Raw genomic sequence first — 21,273 nt, 5'->3', positions numbered from 1 at the left:
ATTTTTTCCTCAATAATTATAGAAACATATCTCTAATAAGCTACCTGTGTAAATCAAACATCACGATTTAAAAGACCCTGTTAAAATTGGTGACAACCTTGCTGCCATTTTAGCTTATTTTCTTAGTACTCCTAGTGTCAGTTAAAGTTGTAAGCTTTTTTATGTCCCTGTTCTCAGGAATAAAATAGTAAGCTGTTACTATTTGACAGCCTTCTGTGCTTTAATAGGCATTAGACTTTTCAGYTCAAGACTTGATTACTGCAGTAGCATACAAAACTCTGCTAGTATGCTACAGTGTCACTTCTACATAGATATGCTTTTTGTTGTACTTTTGATTCCCTGAGTTACTTCTAAATAAGTGTTCCACATAGCAGATTATAGCATCAATCAAAAATAATCCAGGTAGTTTTGTACTTGGAGTAAATTACTGACTCTGACTTGTATTTTGAGGTTGGTGTATGGTTCTGTTGCTTGACAGTCTTGCCTGTGTAATAATTTTGGCATTGCCATAATGACYTTGTATTCCCTCTTACTTTGAAGATGACAGGCCGCAAAGGGAGAGTTGTAAGCAATGATGATGGCAGCATATCTTATGAGTCAAGATCTGAACTTGATGTGCCTGTTGAAATTCTTAACATCACAGAAAAGCAGAGGTTCATGGATGGAGATAAGGTAATTCTTAGAGGCGCAGTTTGGAAGAACTTGCCAGATGACATAGTAACATGGACTGACGGCTTAAGTTATTCAGGTTGTGACTCTACCATTATCTCACAGTGACTTCTTGAGTACAAGAAGCAAGTGCTAGGTAGAAAGGATTTGCTATTCACTACTGTGTATTTTGTTCTTCAAACCCATAATTCAGTAGGCCTATCTAGCATRTGGTTGCAGCATGCTTTAAAGGTCAAACTGTAGTTCAGGTGGGTGAGGAAGCTAACTTTTAGGTTTTGACCCATTTCTTCTTGAAGTGGGTGCATGTGTGTACCAAACTTAAATCCTTCAAAATAGTGTTGTAACAAAATAGCATATGTTTAAAAGGCAGTTAAACTCTCCATGTCTTTCTGATTCCTTTCTCTGGATTACTGTGTACTTCTGCCACCAAGAGGAAGTGACAAAATTGASAGAAGGGGAAAAACACTGCCTGACTTGGTATGAGTGGGAGAAAAATTCAGTGAGAGGCTGAAGAGGAAAGAATGTGAGGTGTTTACCTTAACAAGGATTGAGAGAAGTAATGCTGCCAAGACTGGTAGCTTTTATCCTCTAAAACACACTCTGAAAGGAAAATACTAAGTGGAATAATGGTAGAATTGAAGCTGATGAAAGTTTGGTTTGGGTTTTTCGTCTTGTTTTGTTTTTGTTTGTTTGCTTTCCTTGCCTGTGGTTCATTTGGGATATGTTACCGCAAGAGGGCAAATCAAGTCAATGTAGCTGTTGCATGGAACTTCTTTGGTCTGTTACTACGCTTCAGGGGAAATACTCATGTTCCTCTTGCACGCRGTCCAAACACTTGCATTCTTTCAAGGCAAATACATTCACAGACAAGAATGGCCGTATCWTTTTTTCATGTACAGCATTAGCAATAATTTTTGTCCTCTGTCAGTTGCTATCACAGCAAGTCTCTTCTGTCCCTCCCCTTTTCTTTCTGAAGTGCAGGCCAACATCAGAGAAACCTGCCCTTTGGAATGGCAAGACTGCAGCATATTGCCCTTCCCCATTTGCGCAGAAGGGTGTTGCTGAAAAGTGAAGCCCACTCCTTTCTCTGTTAGCATTTCTAACTTTGATAAAGAGAAACATCCTCCCCCCCTGCCCTAAACCCTTCTTGAGATAGTAAGACCGCATGATAGTGATAGTATTCCAGACCAATATTAGTAGTAATTCTGAAATTAGATTTTTTTTTTGTTTTTAAACTGAAACTTGATATTGGATTTAGTGCTAATTAGCAATTTCTTTCTTAATAAAAGAACATAGCCATAATCTCGGAGGCTGCCAGCTCTGGTATCTCATTGCAAGCAGATCGTAGAGCTAAGAATCAGAGGCGAAGAGTTCATATGACTCTGGAGTTGCCGTGGAGCGCGGATAGAGCAATACAGCAGTTTGGTAAATAATGTTTTCTTTTAATCTTTTCCCCAGCAAATTCAGTGGGACTGAACTTGCTGCTAATTCATGAAAGATAAGATTGACTGACTAACCTCTTAAGGACCTTTCCAATCTCCTTTACCCAAGGCAGGATTAGCTGTGTCTGTAGCCATAGCTAGTAGCTTCTAAAATTTTGAAAGAAACCTAGTGAACAAAAATTTACACTGCAGCTTAACGGAATAGTTCTGTGTTTATCAAGCCTCTGTATGAAGTTGCCACAAATCTAGAGTATCTGTGTACACATTTCTATTGCAGTATTTACAGCAGAAACTTTTATTTTCAGCAGGATTAAGTTCTAGCTATTTCTTTACTGTCCACAATTTGGAGATGTTATGCTTTATTAGAAATGTTCAGTGAAGTGGGATTTATTTAATAAATGTGCTTCTACTTAATTATCCAGGAAGAACTCATAGATCCAACCAAGTGACTGCTCCAGAGTATGTGTTCCTAATTTCTGAGTTGGCAGGAGAGCAAAGATTTGCATCTATAGTTGCAAAAAGACTGGAGAGTTTGGTAAGACTGTTTCAAGAAATCTGATCCTTCATTTGAAAAAATACAACTTAAAAATTCTTCTTCTTTTTTTTTAATTTGATTTAATTACAAAGGTGTGTCTTAACAGGGAGCCCTCACTCATGGTGACAGACGGGCTACAGAAACTCGAGACCTCAGCAGATTCAATTTTGACAACAAGGTGATGATGGTTCCATTTCTGTCTGAATTAAAGTTCATGCTGTAGTGCTTATTCCATAAATGGCCCATGGAAGAAATGCTTCTTCAATCTCCAATGAGTTGTTTTACTTTTTTTCTCTTAACTGTATAACTTTTATGATAGACTTTTTTTTTGTTAGCCAGAAAATAATCCTATTCTTGTTTGTGAAGTCAATGAAAGCACAATTCTATGTATAAATCTATCTCTGTATTTGCTAAAAATCCAAGTCCTAAGCATATGGTATGTGTCCTTTCAGTCACAATTAAGATGAATTTAGCAATTATAGTTAGAAATTAAAACTGTGCTGTTCATATAYAATGTAGTTTATAACTGAAAAACTAGTAAGCAATTCCCCCATTTTACTGTTAAATAGTAGAGAGTAGTAGTTTACTATGAATTAAAAGTGCTTGTTGACCCATGCATGCTTGGGGCTGAGCACAAACACTGGAACACATTGTTAGAGCAACTTTCTCTTTCTTATGCAGTATGGAAGAAATGCTTTAGAGATTGTTATGAAATCCATTGTGAACTTAGACTCCCCAATGGTCTCGCCACCTCCTGATTTTCCTGGAGACTTCTTTAAAGGTAAGTATAATTCACTGGATGCAATCACTACTTTTTGATCATTCTTCAGTATGTAAAATGCAAATAATTTTGGTGGTAGGAAGTATTGTTACTTTTTTAAACCAGTTAGCTGGCTCAAGTCAGTACTCACTGGGTGTAATTCCTATGCACTGCACTGAATGTTGAAATTCAGGTATGAAACAAGGTATGTAAACTCTCTCAATTTAAGGCAAGTTCTGCACACTGACTGTTTGAAGTGAGTTGAAGCAGTGGTAAGTCTAGATTAGTCACTTTGACAGCTGTCATGACCTGAAGGGAATACAAGAGTTTCTTCTGTGTATYTGTTTGGCCAGAGTATTACATACGGTTCTCTAACTTAATTTTCCCATTATCTGTTGTAATATCTCAATTCTATCCCATTCTCCTATGGGTTCATGTATAGTGCCATTAGTAGTTTTCCTTACCTGTGTTTGGGGGGGTGGGGGTTGTGTTTTCTTTTTGTTTTTGTTATTTTGTGGAAGGACAAAGCAAGGTTCCGTTTTGTTTATCAGTGTGTTAGGTAAAAATCACAAGTGTTTGGCAGGGTGGAGGGGTGCAGTCAAATTCTGGAGTTCAATCTTGAAACAAGATTGCTGAAGAAGCTGTTACTTGTTTGTGGGGGGGGGGTTATATTTTTTTTTTTTTTTTTTTTAAAGATGGTGAAGAAACTTTGATCTCTAACATTTTTCCTTTTCTTAGATGTTCGCCAGGGATTGATTGGTGTAGGCCTGATAAATGTAGAAGACAGATCTGGAATTCTAACACTTGATAAAGGTATCTGTTTTTTTGTGCATCTTTAGAGCGTCACTAAGAAAAAATCACTTGTCCTCTTGTAAATCATGGTAGTGGATTCCTAAACATGAGAATTGAAGCTGTAACTATTTTTAAAACAAACAAACAAAAACTACTTTTTTGGAGAACTCTGAATGTTTTCCTTGCTCCTGAGAGACRGGACTTAAATATTATTTTTGAGACCCTTTGAAAGCTTGTTTTCATTAAATTTAACCTTTGACCTGATGCACTTTCTTTTTTTCCTTGAAGATTATAACAACATAGGAAAATTTCTGAATAGAATTCTTGGTATGGAAGTACATCAGCAGAATGCTTTATTCCAGTATTTTTCYGACACGCTAAATGCAGTTATTCAAAATGCTAAAAAGAATGGGAGATACGATATGGGCATCTTAGGTGAGTAAATCAATTTCCCAGTATTCTTGTACTTATATAAGAGAAAAGAAGCAGAATAACTCTATCCTTTCCTTTTAAGATTTGGGCTCTGGGGATGAAAAAGTAAGGAAGGCAGATGTGAAGAAGTTTCTAACTCCAGGATATTCTACCTCTGGACATGTAGAACTATACACAGTAAGTTAATCCTCTGTTGTCTTTGTACTGATAAGYTTTTGGTTGCTGTTAAGGTCTTAAAACACTGCAGTGAGCTAAGCTTACATGTTTTATTGAGCAAGGGGTGGGTTCTATGCCTTTGGGCAATATCTTTTTCTACTTTGTTCTGTTTCTATTTTGATAACTGTTCCAAAGCATGCTCTCATTTAAATATYCCTGTGTGGTTCTCTTCTAGATCAGTGTAGAGAGAGGAATGTCTTGGGAGGAAGCAACTAAGATCTGGGCAGAACAGACAGGACCAGATGATGGATTTTATTTATCACTACAGGTAACGTTTCTGTACATCTCTTAGAGTATGTTCAGTTAACTTGTTTTAGGGCTGTCCAAATAAGCTGTATCCTCTGAAAAATGTAACATAGAAATTAAAATCATTGTTCAGTTTTGTAAAAATGCTTTCGATCTTATTTTAGGATTAATRTTAATTTTGTTTCCAACTCTTAGTATGAAGCTCTTAATTTTTAATTGCTCAGAATTTGCTGATGGAACTGTGAGCCTAAATGAATAGCTTTTATTTAAACATGCATCAAGACAGCAGTTGCTTTCATTATAAGGGAAACTCGAGATGCTGGTGGAGATTAGTGGTACTGTCTTCTAAAGCTATTCTCACTACAATTTCTTTTATTATTTATACACATGCACCATTAATCTATAAAGAACACAGTACAGAATCACTTAAGGAAGATACTGTCAGCATGTTTAAACTTAAAAATTTCTTGGATTTTTTTTTTCCAGATAAGAAATAATAAGAAAACTGCTATTCTAGTAAAAGAAGTGAATCCTAAAAAGAAGCTTTTTTTAGTGTACAGACCAAATACAGGGAAACAACTCAAATTAGAAACATGTGCAGACCTGAAAAAGAAATATAAGAAGGTAATCTTTAAAATTATGCTAGTTTTAAATTTAGAAGAAAATGAAATTAAATGTATGGATTTTCAGGGTCTAGCAAGGGAAAGCCAAACTTCTGTAAGATGTGCAAGCAAGCTCTTAAAGCAGTGATGTACAGTGTATTCTAAKCAACAATTCTGAAGGCTTAGCTGCTTGCTGCTAGTGTTTTCTGGAATACTGCAGTGGATTATTTTGTTTAGAGGCTGGTAATATGCCCAATATTGCTGTTAAAACAACTTAATGTTGTTGAATTCATAAAAACTTGACAAAGAACTCTGAGATCAGGTTGATTACTGGAAAAGTTCTGAGATTCTGATGATGTTGTTGAGGTTCTGCTCTGTTCAAGCATTTTGCTCGTCCTTAGCTGAGATTCCATTTCTGTTGGATAGCCTGAAATTATATATCTTATAGTAATGACCAAATTGTGGGGGGTGAGGGGGATGTTGTTTGKTTTTTTGCTATGCAAGTCTTGATGTGTTGTTTTTTGTCACACACCCCCATTCTTCCTCCCTCCCCATCCTCCCCCCCCCCCCAAAAAAAAAACTCACCAACAACAAAACAAAACTTTTTCAGGTACCTTCTGAAGATGCTCTGCCACACTGGTTAGAGCAGTACAATTCTTCTGCGGATACCTGCACCCATGCTTATTGGTAAGTATTTGTATCCACACAGGTGCTTTAAAACAGTTTAGGTAAACAGTTTAATTTATCATTTCTGTCTGTTTTCTATAAGTCCTGTGAAATCTCATATTTCTCACTTAAGAAAAGTTAAGTCCCATGATCAGTCAAACAAGTAAGCCCCATCCTTTGCATGGAAACATTAAGCTATGCACTTGCTCTTAAAGTTCTAATATATTATGAGTTCTGATGTTTAAATTTCACTCCAGTAGAAGTATAGTGATCCAGGAGTAGCTTGTGCTTTGGTAACTGGCTTGATTGATCTGTTTTTGTGGTAGCATAGTTGAGCTATTATTTGAGGAAAAAATAGTTATGCTTAAGCTTCATGCAGAGATCAGATGTTCAGAAACAGGTGCTCTTGCACTGCCTCTCCTAAGTGTCTCTGAAAACTCAGCAGCTGGTGTCTTACTTCCTGAGGAACAGCCCAACTGGTTGAAATTTCAAGTTAGTACCAGAGTGAAATTTACTGATCAGACAGTCTCTGTTACATAAGAAACTGGTGAGGTTTTCAGATGACTTAAACCAGTGGTATCTTTGGCTTAGAGTTCTGTCTSTTCATTTTGAAGATGTGATCCTAAGTAGGCTAACACTTCTCTAAAGCTTTCACATTAGAGAGGTATTTTGTGGCTGTGGATAAAGTACCTTCACCTTATTGTGTACTTGGAGCACTCAGTCTGGACTCTATTGAATACWTGTGAAATAACTTTGTCTCATTTTAAACTGAACTGGATACCTTTTGTCTGCAGCGTTCTTCTGACCTTCTCTTTTTCYTTTTTCTCCTCCTCTAGGAGAGGCAATTGTAAGAAGGCAGGCTTGGGGTTAGTTTGTGAAGTGGGACTCCGCTGTCGAACTTACTATGTCTTGTGTGGTTCAGTATTGAGCGTCTGGACAAAAGTAGAAGGCGTTCTAGCCTCTGTCAGTGGTACAAATGTGAAAATGCAAATAGTTCGTCTAAGAACAGAAGATGGGCAGAGGATCGTAGGTAAGTGGCTTGTCTGCTCCTTTAATTCCAATAGGGGTGGAAGGGAGTTGTAACTTGCAAGTCATTCCATGTTGAGTCTTGTGTAGGAGACTCTATGCTTAGGAGAGAAAAGGTTTGTCTGTGTGTGTATGTTTTGGGGGGAGGGCAGGAGTACAAATGTTAAAATCTCTATTTGTAGTGCAAACATTTTTTAGAGTCAGGTTAAAGAAGGAAGAATCTCCTTCAGCCAGGCTTTGGAATGCTTGTTCTCTCAGCTCATATTCAAGTTGTATTCAAGTCATACTTAGCCTATTCCAGACAAGCTACCTTTGAAACCAGAAGGACTCTCACTGTTTCTCACTTTTGGCAAAGAATAGTAAGCCCTTAAAATGCTCACCTTAATGTTTTTTAAGCTATTGAAAGTCACATGTAGCCACTAATCTAGAATAATTTAGAGATTATTACATCCGTCCTTGCTTTTCTGCTGGAAAAAATGTTTTTAAACATGTAATCTTGTCATGTGTAGGGTCATGGCAGCTCCTACTCCAGTGTCATCAGGATGCTGAAACAAGGTGTTTCAGGGTCTCTTCCTCCCTACCTGTAAACTTTTATGCTCTTGTAACTTCTGTCAAATTAGAAAAGCAAAAAATAGCTGACTTCTGGTCTTAATGTTGCAGTGGGTAACACAAGAATAAAACAGTCTTTGAGAGAAAATTACAACTTCTTTCTGCTACTTCATGACCTAAAGAATCTAATGACTTGTGAAGATAAATCTCTTATTTAGAAGCAGAATTTGTAGTTGTGCTTGATTAGACTTGTCATGGAAATTGTCAGTATTGACTATTGTGTAAATTAAATGCCGGAATCATCAGCCTGAGGTTTTAATAAACAAATTGTTTGCATGCTTATGAAACACAACTGATTTGTTGCTGTTTTCAGGTTTGATCATTCCTGCAAATTGTGTATCGCCCCTCGTAAACCTCCTGTCAACGTCAGACCAGTCTCAACAGCTTGCAGTACAACAGCAGCAGATATGGCAGCAGCATCACCCACAAAGTATCACTAATTTCAACAATGCATAAGAGGACATACTACAGGTGTTGACTTTGGTGTTTGAGGAAAAGGCTGTAAAAGCATATCACTTGCATAAAAATCAGGGACAGATTCCAAAGAAATATAACTTTTTCAGTTCAGTTGTGTGCTCTCAAATACTTTGGGAATAAAGAGATCTAAAAAGGTTGGTAGAACTGAAAGCCAGCAGTTGTTTATGGTGGTGCATCTGTCTTTCCTTATGCTCTCTGTAGTGCTTCCTGTTTGCTTTTACTTTTGGCCTTTTAAGCTACAAACCACAATTTGTTTGAAAATGCTTGAAAATCCCCAAGCAGGCTTTATTTTTCTCTTGTCATACAGTGCTCAGGGTTTAACGCAGTGCATCAATGCCATTGCTGTGGGAGATATCCTTGAATGCATGTATTGAGTATATATATAGAAAATATATATTGGGTTTTTCTCTTCAATTTATAAGTTTATAAAAGCATGAAACCTAGAGGTTGCACATCATGCATTCAGGTTCCTTCCCAGTTTCTGTTTGACAGTGCATGTCTTTGGAAACGGGCATGGACAGGATAAACACACGACAGGAATTCAGAGAGAAACACAATCTTAGTTGTACAGCATTGGTTATTGCATTTTTATAGTGTTTATACCCAGGTGTTGCATTTTTTTCTGGTTCTCTCCTGGGGGTTATATATTTGAGTCTACAACATGTTCTTTTTGTGATAAACATCTTAAATTAAAATTAGTTCATTTTTTAATGTATTAATGGTATTCCTGATGTGTACTGCAAAGATGGCTGGATGCCTGTTTTCCTTAAATTGAAGCATTTCCTTAATCTGAGGTGGTTATGGAAACTTAAGTGCAAATTCACTTCCATCTCGCATACAATCTTATATTTTTTACTTCATTAATGTAATTTAATTTGTCACTTGTAAGATGAAACCTTACTTGAGCTGTAAATTAGAGAATGGGAAACACTTGAGGGTTCCGCTGTATGTGCTGTTTCTGTTACCCAGTAACTTGAATACTGTTTAATATGTTGTAAGACATTGTAGAGTTTATCTGGAGCTGTTTAAAAGAAATTGTAATGTACAAATGTGAATAGTCACTTATCTATAATATGGGTAAGTTTTGTTTTGCCTATAATAGTAGATGTTTATAAGAAAGTGAAGGACAATGTTTGTCATTTCTTGCTTGCACAGGTTGCACTATTGAAAAATTGAGATTGTATAAACCTGTCCAAAAAACTACAAGATAACAATCTTGTAGATGTCAAATAAAAGTTATTGTACTAACAAGAAGTGGAGTCTTGTTTAGGCAATCACTGTATTCCAAAAAAACTAACAAGTTTGTACAATTGGAATTCAACAGGACTTGGCATGTTCCAGTCTGCTTTAACCAGGCTTCTGTCTCGCAGTCCAAGTACTTCAACTGGTTAATGAGGCAAGGAATAAACTGTGTTAAACCTTGATGCATATGTTAAGTAAGATTCTCCTGTCAGACTCGGTGCAATAATCCATTGCAGCACGTGTCACTTCTGTAAACATTCAGTGAGCCAGATTCAAGTGTCAGAGAGCTTTTCCATGAGTAACTGGGGCCAGAAGTTCCATGACTTCAGGCTGGAGTGAGCTCCACTGCATAGATTATTTTGCCTGTAGGTTGGTTAACGCTGCCTGTGCCAGCACTCTAGGGCAATAACAGAGCTCGGGGTTGTGGGGGAAGGAAGTCTGCCTGCTTTCCTCGACTCGGCAGTCTGAAATGGTCAAGGGGACGATGTTTCCCCCCACACACACACTTATGACTAAATGGAAATACAGTTCCAGAATAAGCTGGCATGCTTGCTATTGCTGTAGCGGCTGCTGTAGTTCTGGATAGTACTTGTGATGCAGGTGGTAGGTGTCTTGTCTGTCTCCTTTCTTTCTCCTCCTYCTTTTAATAATTCTCTGGTAGTAAAGGGAGGCTCACCTGAATGCTGTGTGRTATCAGTAGGAGCTGACCTACACCATGGAAGAGCGTAGACCCGAAACAGTGTGTGGGTGAGGATACTCCTGTGTTGTGCCCACCATTGGGGATTATTTGGCATCTGGACCGGGAAAAGTAAGGAGATTTTAAGAAGTACCTTGGCAGGTTACTGTTGCAACAGATTGTGCACTAGCTTACTAGTAACAGCAAGCTATGTGGATGATCTTCATTCTTTTTTTAAATGAGCATAGAAACTTCTACCCTCAGACTGTAATGTAGTGTGTTGGACCTTAATCTTCAGTAAATTGGTTCTAGTAGTAGTAGACTCACAAATAGTAATTTTGCAGCAAGTGGCTATTTCAATATACTTCAGTTCCAAAGTGCTCTTCTCAGCCTATTGTGCTAACTTTGCGTTGAGCAAATATTCAATATTCTCTGTACTGGTAACCAAACCACACCTCTTTTTCAAGGGGCTTGTAGTGCATACTGTTCATTCAAACCCTTTTCACTTCCCATGGACTTGTTGTGTTCCCTGGGGAGGGGGAATCCTCATCATTAGAGCGAAGAGCTGCAGAAATTGTTCCTATTCTGGTACTGAGTCCGCCCACTTGCTCTCCTTTGCCTCTTCCCTCCCACTTGCCACTGTCAATGTCTTGGCGTCATCATTCATTTACTAACCAGTCTGCATCCATGGCTCCAGAGAGTTCTAACACCTTAAAGGTTTTCATCAAAAAAAATTAGTCTTCATGTTTTGTTGCTTAAAAATGACGACTTTTTTTTTTCTTCCTTAAACCTTGACATTATAGCATTTTGTTTCCTTGGAGGCATTAGTGCTGCTCACTTTGCATGCAAGAATTGCCACTGCAGTTTTGTTTAGGTAGTTTTTCTTCGTTAGCTGCTGGAAGTGATGATAACTGATAAAATCTGGGGGAGAAAAGAACTAAGGACTACAAATAAAACTACGGACAGGATAAGGAACAACTACTTGGTATGTTCTTGGAGCACAGCCTATAATTCAAATATTCTTGCACAGAGGAAAAAGGAGACCAATTGTCATAACTTACCAGGCTAGGCAAGAGTGATCACCGTCCCTGGTTTTGTCTCTTGTGGGACGCTGACCTGCTTCAACAAATTGCCATCTGAAGTAGATGCAAAATTAAAAGAGAGAGGTCTCTGGTAACATGGCCAAAGCTAAATGCGTAATGCTGGTAGTAATTTCTGTGCTGCGGGAATCCTGGAAGCCTGCTGTAGAAGGGAAAGATACTATATATATATATAGTATATATATTATATATATGTTAATTAAGTTGAYTTGGGAATTGAGGGAAGAGAAATTTAGGTTTTTTTTAAGCTGGTCAAGAGTCTGAACTTTGACCTGTTAACTAGTTTCAATTCCATGCTTAAGATATGCCTGAAGAGCAAATGCAATTGTAGCTCACTTAAAAACCTGGTCTGCACAGCAAATCTTCAATTTTTTTTTTCCAATCACTGTGTGATGTTAGCAGCACACCTCTCATAAGGACCGATAAGTTCCCCAAAGATGCTGTTGTGTCAGTGTGTGGAAGTATTTTCTTTGTAAATGAAGAAAATTCTGCAACCTGTAAACATTTGTCAATTGAATTATCAACGGTTTTTGTATTTTTCTTTTGCATTTGGAATAAGTTTTGTTCAGATCCCATCACTGTCTGTACATATATAGAAAGAATATCTATGTATATAGAGATGTTAAAGGCTACTGAATTATTGAATGTAAATAACTTGTTTTTCTTTGTGTTTTTTTTGTTCATGACCTTCCCAAGATGTATTCCTATTTTCTCAACTTTCTATACTGGCAGTTTGTGTGTTCTTCGAAATATATATAGCATATATAAAACTTCCAAGGGATGTCTGCGTACATTGTAGATGTTATATGTTGTCATCATTTTTTTCAGAATTACCAGTTGTCTGTCTTCCATGATTGTTTTGATGCCCTGTGTTTTTATTCTGTATTTTTAACGTATAATGCRTTTTGTTGAGAGAAATGGGTTCCTGATGTGTTTCAGTGACTGGTACTATTCACTTCTCAGTGCCTGTATCAGAGGGAARCAAATATTCAAATGTTCATACTGGTTTTCTTTAGTCTTTTCAGTGCATTTCAGATCTTAAGGTTAATCCTAGAAAAATTCCAGTTTTCTGCCACTTAGTAGTATCTCCAACAGCGTATTTAATGAGCTCCTACAACAAGACTTTGTTACAGAGAGCAAGAGTCCTAAAATGGAATAAATGGACAAGCGCCCTTGCCCGCCATCCTGAAGCGTAAAGGCACGGCTGCTCTCGCCAGGTTAAATATCAACTGTCTTAAAGTGCTCCAGAAAGGAGAAGAGAGGCAGCCGTGGCAGAACGCTTCCTGGGAAAGCTGTCGCCCTCCTGTCACGTGCAAACACGCAAAGTGGAGGTAATGGAATTTCCTGACCTTTGAGGAAAGGGTGCTTTTTTTTAATTGCCAGACAAAAACACAAATATTTAGGTCCAAGTCAGGGATGGATGAGAAATCCATTGAGTTGCCTGTCTCTCGCTTAGCGCTGAACAGCAAGGTGCCCGCCTGGCACGCAGGGCTCGCGGTGGCRCGAGGGGCTGCGTCGGTGCCGGCGTTGCCGGGATTACGTGCCCTGCAAAAGCCGAGGGCCGGGGAGTCGCCGCAAGAAGCGTCCTGCTGCAGACGGCAACAAAACGCTTCTGGTTACTTCCAGGGGCGGTATGAGCYGAGCGGCGAACGTGGGGGAGTAATGGAAGCGCGGTGTCGCGTGCTGCTAGCTGCAGCCTGTGGTCCTCTGCGAAATCCCCGCGTGGAGACGGACAAAGTTGGCACGAGTAGTAAAGTCCTGCAGCCCCGGAGAGGCCCAAGCGCAGGGTGGGACACGGAAACTGCCAGGGGCGGCGCTGAAGCCCAGAGCGGCGTTGGCCTAATTTGCCGCTTGCTTGTGTACGAAAAGTGACAACTCTCCTCTTAACAGAGAAAAACGCGAGGGAGGGAAGAAAACAAGGGCAGGACTAGTGTTTCTCAGCTGCAATTGCAACAGCTGAGGGCAGCTTCCTTCTAGAAGCTTATGCTAAACAGGCGGAGGAATAAAAACCTTGGTCTCGTTGGCTTAACCGTTTCTTAATTGGTCTAAAATCTTTTTCGAGTGGGCAAAATTGGAGGCTGTAATAAGCTTCCAGAACAGGAACTGAACAGGTTTAAGCTCAGGCCAAAGCTAGTTTCATCGATTGATCTCTGCGTCCTGAACCGAAACAGCAGGTTTTCGCAGGGCCGCACGCTACGCGTGTGAGGGATGCTGACGTTTCTTTCAAGAAAAACAACAAAAAAAGACTTCTATGCTGCGCGGACAGACTGCAAGTGATGTGCCTGGTGCGCTTCAGCAGTCCACTTGGCCAACGTGGAAATACAGCCCGACTTCAACAAGGCCTTTTGTTTGAAAAAGAGCTGCAGTCCCTGAACACCTCAATCGGTTTGCTCGAAGCTTTATTTTGTAGTAACTAAGTTTGATCAGTGCTTTTGACCTGAGTTGCACATAACTTTAATGAGACACGTTACCTGCAGAGGAGCGGTTTTCCTACTTTTGATTGGCACTGGGAAGAATAAAGAGACTTCTCCCCTAACCTTTGCTTACATGTATATTTATGTATCTCCGTTCTGATGCGGAGAGGAGGACTTCAGTAAAATGCCAGGTTCATTGCAGGCACGTGGTAGCATTTTTATTTGCCAAGTCGCTCGATTTGTTTTTTTAGTTATTCACATCCAATCCCAGGGCCTACTGAATTTCGTTTGAGGCGGGTGGTCGCTGCCTCGGCATCTTCCAGCAATCCTGTGGAGGGGCTGCACGGCGCCCCGCAATAACTTCTGCTGCGAGACTACCTCTGCGCCGAGGGAGCCGCTAGCTTTTTAGAGTGGGACTTTGCTCTAAGTGCTTCTTCCGTCCGCATCTTTAATAGCCCAACGTGACAGAATTCCAAAGACGCTTCACGTTTAAGTTGAATTGTACGCGTTCTTCTTAGTTGCTAATCCTAATTGGAGGCGTTTGCCAACCTTAAAGACTTGGTTCTCCTGCAGCGTGGCGTCGCTGCCCGTGGGAGCGGGCAGCACCTGCGATGCCGCAGAGCTTGGCGTGCCCAGCAATAAAATCCTAATAGCAATGTTTGGAAGGACTCACGCTCACAAAAATGACAAACTGTGGAACATGATGAATTCTGTATTGAGTTCTTTTGTTCTTTTTTTTTTGGTAAAAATGTTAAATAAATTAAACTGGCTACTACTATGGCTTTTTTTCATTTAATTTGCTGTTGTGGAATTTAGCCACATATGTTGTTTGTATCTGCATTGCCCTTCAGCAACGTTTCTGGGTATGTTAAACATACTCATTGTCACTCCATCTCTAGGATCCTTTAGACTATTAGGAGTCATGTTGCAATAATGCAAGCATCTTGTTTTTATTATTACTATTATTTCCATCAATTAAAAAATCTGGAACTTTAACCTCTTAAGGGATACAGGGTATTTCACTGGTTAATTAAACTGGCTTTATTGGTAGTTATGAGCAGATTAATGGCATTCTTTGAATGCTAATTGTAGGAATTGTAAAAAAAGGGGGGGAAGCATAGTTTATAAAAATGTATAAAGATTGGAAAGTATCTTCTTTGTAAAGAGAATTGTCCAAAGAGCTAGTGTGGGACGAGCAGGCTAATCTCACCCTATTTTTGTGAATCATTTCGTATTGACTTTTATTCCCATTTTCCCCAAATCTGGAGAAGTGGTGATACCAAGTTCTCAGCAATAAATTAAGACGCTCAAACTTCAGAATTTTAATTCTTCATTTTCCTCAAGCAGTAATCTTCTGCTTTGGTCTGTAAGTAAGGGAGAAATGTTTTAAGAGAGTGGTTATTTTAAAATATGTATTTAACGCACCGTAAAGATGCCAGAGGGGTAGCTAGTGAGCTGACGGCCTCTACCCTTGGAAATCCAGGCCTGGTTTATATGCTCTTTCCTCGAGGTCCTGTTACGCATTTATAAGCTGGCAGAACTGACTGGGTCTGCTAAATTCACAATGAATTGCAGGGCACGAAACAGAAAGGCCTGTATCAGGTTAGCCAGCGCGGCCGTTTCCTYGGTTAAATCACAAACCAGGGCGCAGCTGATTTAACGGCTCCGAGGCGAGATCTGCCCCGAAGTTATCTGGAGGGAATAAGGGTGTAGATGTGAGCAATGAAGCAAGGGAGAAGAGCCGAGGCGGCAGCGGGATGCTGCCCCTCGCTGCTGGGCCTCCCCCCGCCCCCGCTGCCTCCCCCAGCCAACTCCAGTAAAACCCCGGCGCTTCCTAGTTTCCCTGCTAAGGGTAAAGTGCGTCCCGGAGCAGTGCGCTCGCCGGGAGGGGAAAACGGTGGACCCTGCCGCGGTCCATCGCCGGCTGGTCCCTGCGCCTCGGACCGCGCTACTGGAATTGCAGCCGCCGCCGTGTCCTGTGCCAAGTGTCTGCCAGGGCTGTAAATCCCTCCCCTCCGGGACGGTCCCTCCTTTCTGCGTGCCCGCGGAGAGCCYGGAGCTCGGCGGCTGCCAGCAGCGGCCGCGTGGCTCTGCCGCGGCGGCTCCAAGCTGCTCTCGGGAGCTGGGGCACGCCGAGGCCTCCTCCCTCCGTTTGCTCCAGCAATGCACAGAGAGGAGAAGGGTTTCCGGGCAGTGTTGCAGGGTGGCAGGCTGCTGCCGTCGCCCTTCAGGTGGGAGTTAGGTGCTGTTTGGTTATTCGACGCGGRATTTCCAAGCCCCAGCCCCGTGGGCATCGCTCTGCCGAGGCTCCGCGTCCCACGTCGAGCTGGGCGCGCGGACGGTCTCGCCGCTGAGCTGCGCCTGCAGGTACCGGCCCAGCGAGGGACGTCCCCGGGGCTCTCCTTCCTGCCAGCGTCCCCCGGCAGGAACCGCGACTCGGTGGATACGCGAAACCTGTCCTGGCAAAACGCTGTGCCTGGCTGCGCGGCCTCGGGGGAGGCGGCGGTAAGCGCCGGGACCGGCAGCATCCGCCAGGACCGYGTGGCGCCCTGGTGGAGGAGCTGGCCACGCTCTGCGGTCTCGCGGCCGCTGCAATTTCGCCCCCCAGGTTTTCTCCCTTCCCCTTCGCTCGGCTCTGCTCCTGTCTCCCCCCCAGCTGTTTGGAAGCTCCGCATTCCTTTCCTCCCAGTCATTCCCATTTTCTAGCCCTGGGCTTTGCTTCCAGCCTCTCCTTCCGGCTTCTCCTCCGCTTCCTTTGCTCCGGTGACCAGTAACAAAGCAATTCGGGATGCTCCCATCAGGTTTTCAAGCCAGTTTTGCAACGAGGCCCCGGCTGCCCTCCGGATCGTTCCCTCCAAGCTGTCTGCGGACTCARGGAGACGTCACCGGGCAGGCGGGCGGCGTTTCGCATGCACTGGACGGTTCTCCGAGAGGGGCGACCCCGACGCCTCCTTCCAACAGTGAGATTCTGCAGAGGCTGCAGGTGCCGYGTGGCCACGTGTCTCGCGTGGCCCCAGCCTGGCGAGGGCAGAGGGTGGCTGGCGGCAGCGCCGGCCGGGAAGCACCGCGGCGAGCCGGCACCGGGCTCGGCTGCCGACTGCTCYGCCCTGGGCCACAGAACAGGTTCAGGAGCTTTCCCAAATGGGGCCGGGATGAAAGCACAGCGCCAAGCCTCCTCCGAGAACCACGGCCTCCCAGAGCATCGCCCACCCCGGCCCCGGCCCCAGCCCCAGCCCCGGCCCCACGTGGGGTCCCCCGGCCCTGGCCCCGGGCACCCRCCGGTGCTGGCGCCGCGCTGGGACTGGGCAACCCTCCTTGGCACCGCCACCAAGGAGGCGGCAGCGGGAGGATGCCGGAGTCCAGCCCCCGGGGCGAGCGGGGAGAGTCCTGCCGGGAAACTGCCGGGATGGGGCTGGGCAGGGCGCGTGCCTCGGGAACGACGGCTCAGCGAGGCTGGAGAGGCCAGGGCTACAGCGAGGATCCATCCCCACCAGCACCCTCCCAGCTCCCGCGCGCTCGGAGGGGCTCCTTGGCTTTATTCGCTGCCTCTTAACGCGCAGAATGAGGCTGCTTCCTTTCTGCGCTGGTTTTCGCTGGGGTCTGGCTGGTTTTGACACTGGTGCCTGGTGCCCGTTTGGCAAACTGCAAAGAGGAAAACTCTCCGGAGGGAGATTCCAGGCCTGGGCTTTTGTGGCCGAGGGCTTGGAAACTTCCCGCTCCCCTTCTGCAGTCCTCCAGCGAGACCTCCAGCCGGAGCGGGCACACTACCGCGCAGGTAAACCGAGGGCGGCATTCAGCCTCCTACCCCAACCGCTCCCCGTCTCCTCAGACGCCTCTGAAGACGCTGGTTTTTCCTTCCCCTTCTCTCCCAGGCCGTCGCCAAGGCGGCACGGCCCCCTCCAAGGCGGAAGGAGCCGGGAAGCAGCCCGCGGGCAGCACCGGTGCGGTGATGCCAAGCAGCTGCCTGCCCGGCGGGACCCGTCCCTGGCAGGAGCACAAAGAGCTCYGGAGGAGGAGGAGGAGGAAAACAAGGCTGGGAGGGAAAGGCGCTCCCGGGAATAACACAGCATCTGGCCTGGGAGGAACTCGCCAAAATTGGGGAGCAGGGCTGGGCTGGGAAAAAGTTTGTCTGGGAGAAGTTAAGGGGAAAAGCCTGTCTGGAACAGCTACAAGTTACACCCGAAAGAAGTTACACCCGAAAGAAGTTACACCCGAAAGAAGACATATCCTGAATTGCAGCAATTCCGCTCGAGCGGGCTGGGTGCAGGGAGAGGTTTCCTGGGCTCCTGGCGCAGGGCGGCTGCTGCAGGGTTGCCAGCTCAGCCGCCCCGTGCAGGGGGTCTCGGAGGGGCTGCGGGTGCTCTCCGGGGGCTCCTTCCCGCTGGAGGGGAGCCATCCGGACCTTCCCGGGGTATTTGGAGGTGTGCAGAGAAAAGGCGCCAGGGCAGAGCTGGGGAACCAGCATTTCTGCTCGGGACTGGGTGTTTCCAGTGTGTTCTGGGGCAGTAAGCGGCAAACATCACCCGGAAAGCGGRTGGAGGAGTAGCGGGACACCAGGGCTGCCAGCTTCCCTCTGGAAGGAGAACGGCAGGAGGGAAGAAACCTTGTGCCATCGGCAGGGAGTGATTGCAGGGAGCAGGGAGAGGAACTCAAGGAGCTGTAGCAAGGACACGAGGGGGGAGCGACAAGGGAGCCAAAGCGGAGAAAATGCACAATCCGCTGTCTGTGCCGGCATTTGCAGAGGCCAAACCTGCCCCCACTCAAGCCTTTAAGAGCCTGTTTTTCTGCCCATGCTGGTCACAGCCTCCTCGCTTCGTTTTGGATGATCACTTCAGTTTTAGCACAAGAGGGCAGTTCAGGGACTTGCGGATTGAATTGATACTCAGAAACTGGTAGGTACCTTTATTGTGTTTATTTATGATTCTGCCTTCCTGGAAATTTGGGAATAAATATTTAAATATAAACTTATTTAAATATAAACTCCTTCCAGAGAAAGGGACAAACCGCCCGTCTCTTTCCTCTCGCTGCTGCACGTGTCTCTGTGATAGGCAGAGGACGGTTAGGACATCCACAAGTCACTTAATTTATTAAACTTGACAACAATTAATTACACTGAAATTAATGCACAAACACGACGTTTTGCACATGTCAAAGCCATACCAGGGAAAGCCAGGGTCTTGCTGTCCTGTCTTTCACTCTTTTCATTGTTAATTGAATCCAAGATGATAAGGAACAAGACAAGTTTGCACTCTCCAAGTGCAGGTCTCCAAGCGTTTGGGGGCATCAGAGGTGAGAAAGTCAAACCAGCAGTGGGAACCCGGCGAATGCAAAGAAAAACAAGGGGAAAAGGGTGAAGGCTGCAGATCCGACACCCCGGAGAAGAGGCAGCAGCACCTGGAAAATACAAGAGGTTTTGTGGCAGTGCGTGAAYGTGCTGGCGGATGCCTGAAAAGAGACAGGCTCCTCTCACTGCTTTTCTTCCTTTGATGAAAAACCATAAACGCACACRTTTATTTCCATGTTAGCTCTAACGGGGCAGATGGCTTGAAAATGTCACATGTGTGACGAAATGGCCCTGCCGTGTTTCCTGCTGGATGACAGGGTCACTCGGTGATCACGGGCTGCCACGACTGTCAGTGAACGAGGTTGGGCTGAAGCGGATGCACAGAGCGCGCGGCGGAGAGGAAAAGCTCGCGGGTGCCTCCCGCCCCAGCCGACCCCTGCAAAGCCGAGGAGACGCAGCTAGGCAAGTCGGCGGGAGCTCGCAGAGCTTCGGATGCTGAAAAGCAAGGTTTCACCCGGGTCTGGTGTCGTGCATTGTCGCACAGCAGAGCAGACGTAAAAATCCGTGTATTGCCGGGCTCCCGCTTACAGCATAAATAATCTGCAAACTTCACCCTGCAAACTTCCCTGTCGTGTGCTAAATCGGTTTGCTCCAAAGCTGGAAGTGTTTTCAGCACCTCGAGGTGAGGAAGGGATGGCCTTACCGGATCGTTCCCCTAAGCCTCCCACCTCACAACACTACTCAAGGAACACCGCATATTTGTAAGCCGTCATTGTAAAACTGAAGCAAAACACTGGGGATCTTGTTCTCCGCAGCGCTGCTCTGAAAGCAGTTTTGTAGAGTTGGTGTAAAGCCGTGAAAAACACAACCAGCTCTGAACACTCCCATTTCGCRCTGGCTCGGTGTTACTGTAAACAACGGCGGAGCAATGGAAAATCCCAGCGCGGTGTGCCCCGCGCCTGCAGGACTGCGCCAGCCCGCCGGGCAGCGGCACGCAGCCACGCATCCCACCGCGAAGCTTTCGGGATGCACAGTGCGGTATTTGCAGAGTGCTGGTTTTATCAGTGCGATCTTTCGGGACGCCAGTGAGAATTGCGCAGTCAAAGCTTCGTGCGCCAGCGTGAAAATACCGTTAGCGAGCAGATAACTCCATGCCTGAGGCTCCGGGGTCCCCTCGCCGGCAGGCTGGAGCGCCCATCGGTCGCTGCAAGGGCGGTCTGTGCCRTCTGGGCTTTGCCATGGGAGCTGGAGCCGGGCGCTGGAAACGTGGATAACATGCAAAACTGTAACGCGCTCACGTTCTTCACCCAGTACCCGACATGGGTTTCAGGCACTGCTTTTACGCAGCACGCAGGTGTTAGGGCTGGAGCCTCGAAAGGCGGCTCGCTCTTCCCGCCCTGCCTTGATCGCGCCGAGGAAATCACCAAAGCGCTCCGTGACTCGCTTTCCCTGTCTCTGCAACCGTCCCCGCACGAACGCGGAGAAATGCGGCAATTACGCAGGTGTGTGTGGATTAATTTAGGGAATAAGCACACCTGAGTGTCTTGGAGCGAGAAGGATAAACTTCAGAGAGGCAGATAAAATTTAGAAATAGTTTATTTTTTTCGGGGGTGGGGTGGGGAGAGGGGGTACATTTCACTGCTGTTTGCAAGCAGAAGATGGGTCAATCATCAGCTAGATTTACATTTATTTTTTAGTCCCTCCATTGCTGCAGTCCACTATTAACCTCCAGCCTTCCAGCGAGCCGAAAGAGTGGTTTAAAAAATAAAAAAGGCAGTTTTTTTTTTTCCCTTCGCGGCACCAGAAAATTTCCACTGAAAATCTGAGGGGGGGGGGAATCAACAGGTATTTCCCATCCCAATGGGCGGTGAGGGGAATAAATCTGCGGTAAATGCGTCATTAACATTTGTGGGGGAGAAGGGGGAAGGGGCGCCTCGGCCGCCCTCAGGGGCGCGGAGCCCTTTGCCCGCGGCGCGGGGCGCCTCCCGCCGCCGCCGCGCGATCCCATTTCCACGAGAAGTTGAGCCAAAACTTTGCGAAGTGAATTAACCCCCCCCACGTCCACACACACACACACACACACAC

At 44.7% G+C, this 21,273-nt stretch overlaps 1 protein-coding gene across 2 annotated transcripts in view; it reads left to right on the top strand.

The window, feature by feature from the left end:
* Positions 1-12,488, top strand: part of SBNO1 (strawberry notch homolog 1) — a 35,286-nt gene extending 22,798 nt beyond the window's left edge. For both annotated transcript variants that reach the window (XM_026058896.1, XM_026058897.1), the window contains exons 20-32: positions 541-672; positions 1,959-2,094; positions 2,534-2,646; positions 2,753-2,824; positions 3,328-3,427; positions 4,145-4,219; positions 4,487-4,633; positions 4,713-4,807; positions 5,022-5,114; positions 5,579-5,716; positions 6,305-6,381; positions 7,197-7,390; positions 8,309-12,488. In XM_026058896.1, coding sequence (XP_025914681.1) covers positions 541-672; positions 1,959-2,094; positions 2,534-2,646; positions 2,753-2,824; positions 3,328-3,427; positions 4,145-4,219; positions 4,487-4,633; positions 4,713-4,807; positions 5,022-5,114; positions 5,579-5,716; positions 6,305-6,381; positions 7,197-7,390; positions 8,309-8,451 — 1,515 coding nt within the window. In that variant the 3' untranslated portion in view covers positions 8,452-12,488. The remainder of the gene's footprint in view (positions 1-540; positions 673-1,958; positions 2,095-2,533; positions 2,647-2,752; positions 2,825-3,327; positions 3,428-4,144; positions 4,220-4,486; positions 4,634-4,712; positions 4,808-5,021; positions 5,115-5,578; positions 5,717-6,304; positions 6,382-7,196; positions 7,391-8,308) is intronic.
* Positions 12,489-21,273: the final 8,785 nt, after the last annotated feature.

Source organism: Apteryx rowi, unplaced genomic scaffold (assembly GCF_003343035.1).
Source record: "Apteryx rowi isolate R43461 unplaced genomic scaffold, aptRow1 scaffold_15, whole genome shotgun sequence".
Taxonomy (NCBI): Eukaryota; Metazoa; Chordata; class Aves; order Apterygiformes; family Apterygidae; genus Apteryx; species Apteryx rowi.
Note: the sequence above shows the minus strand (reverse complement) of the source record. Positions and strands in the feature narration are given on the sequence as shown.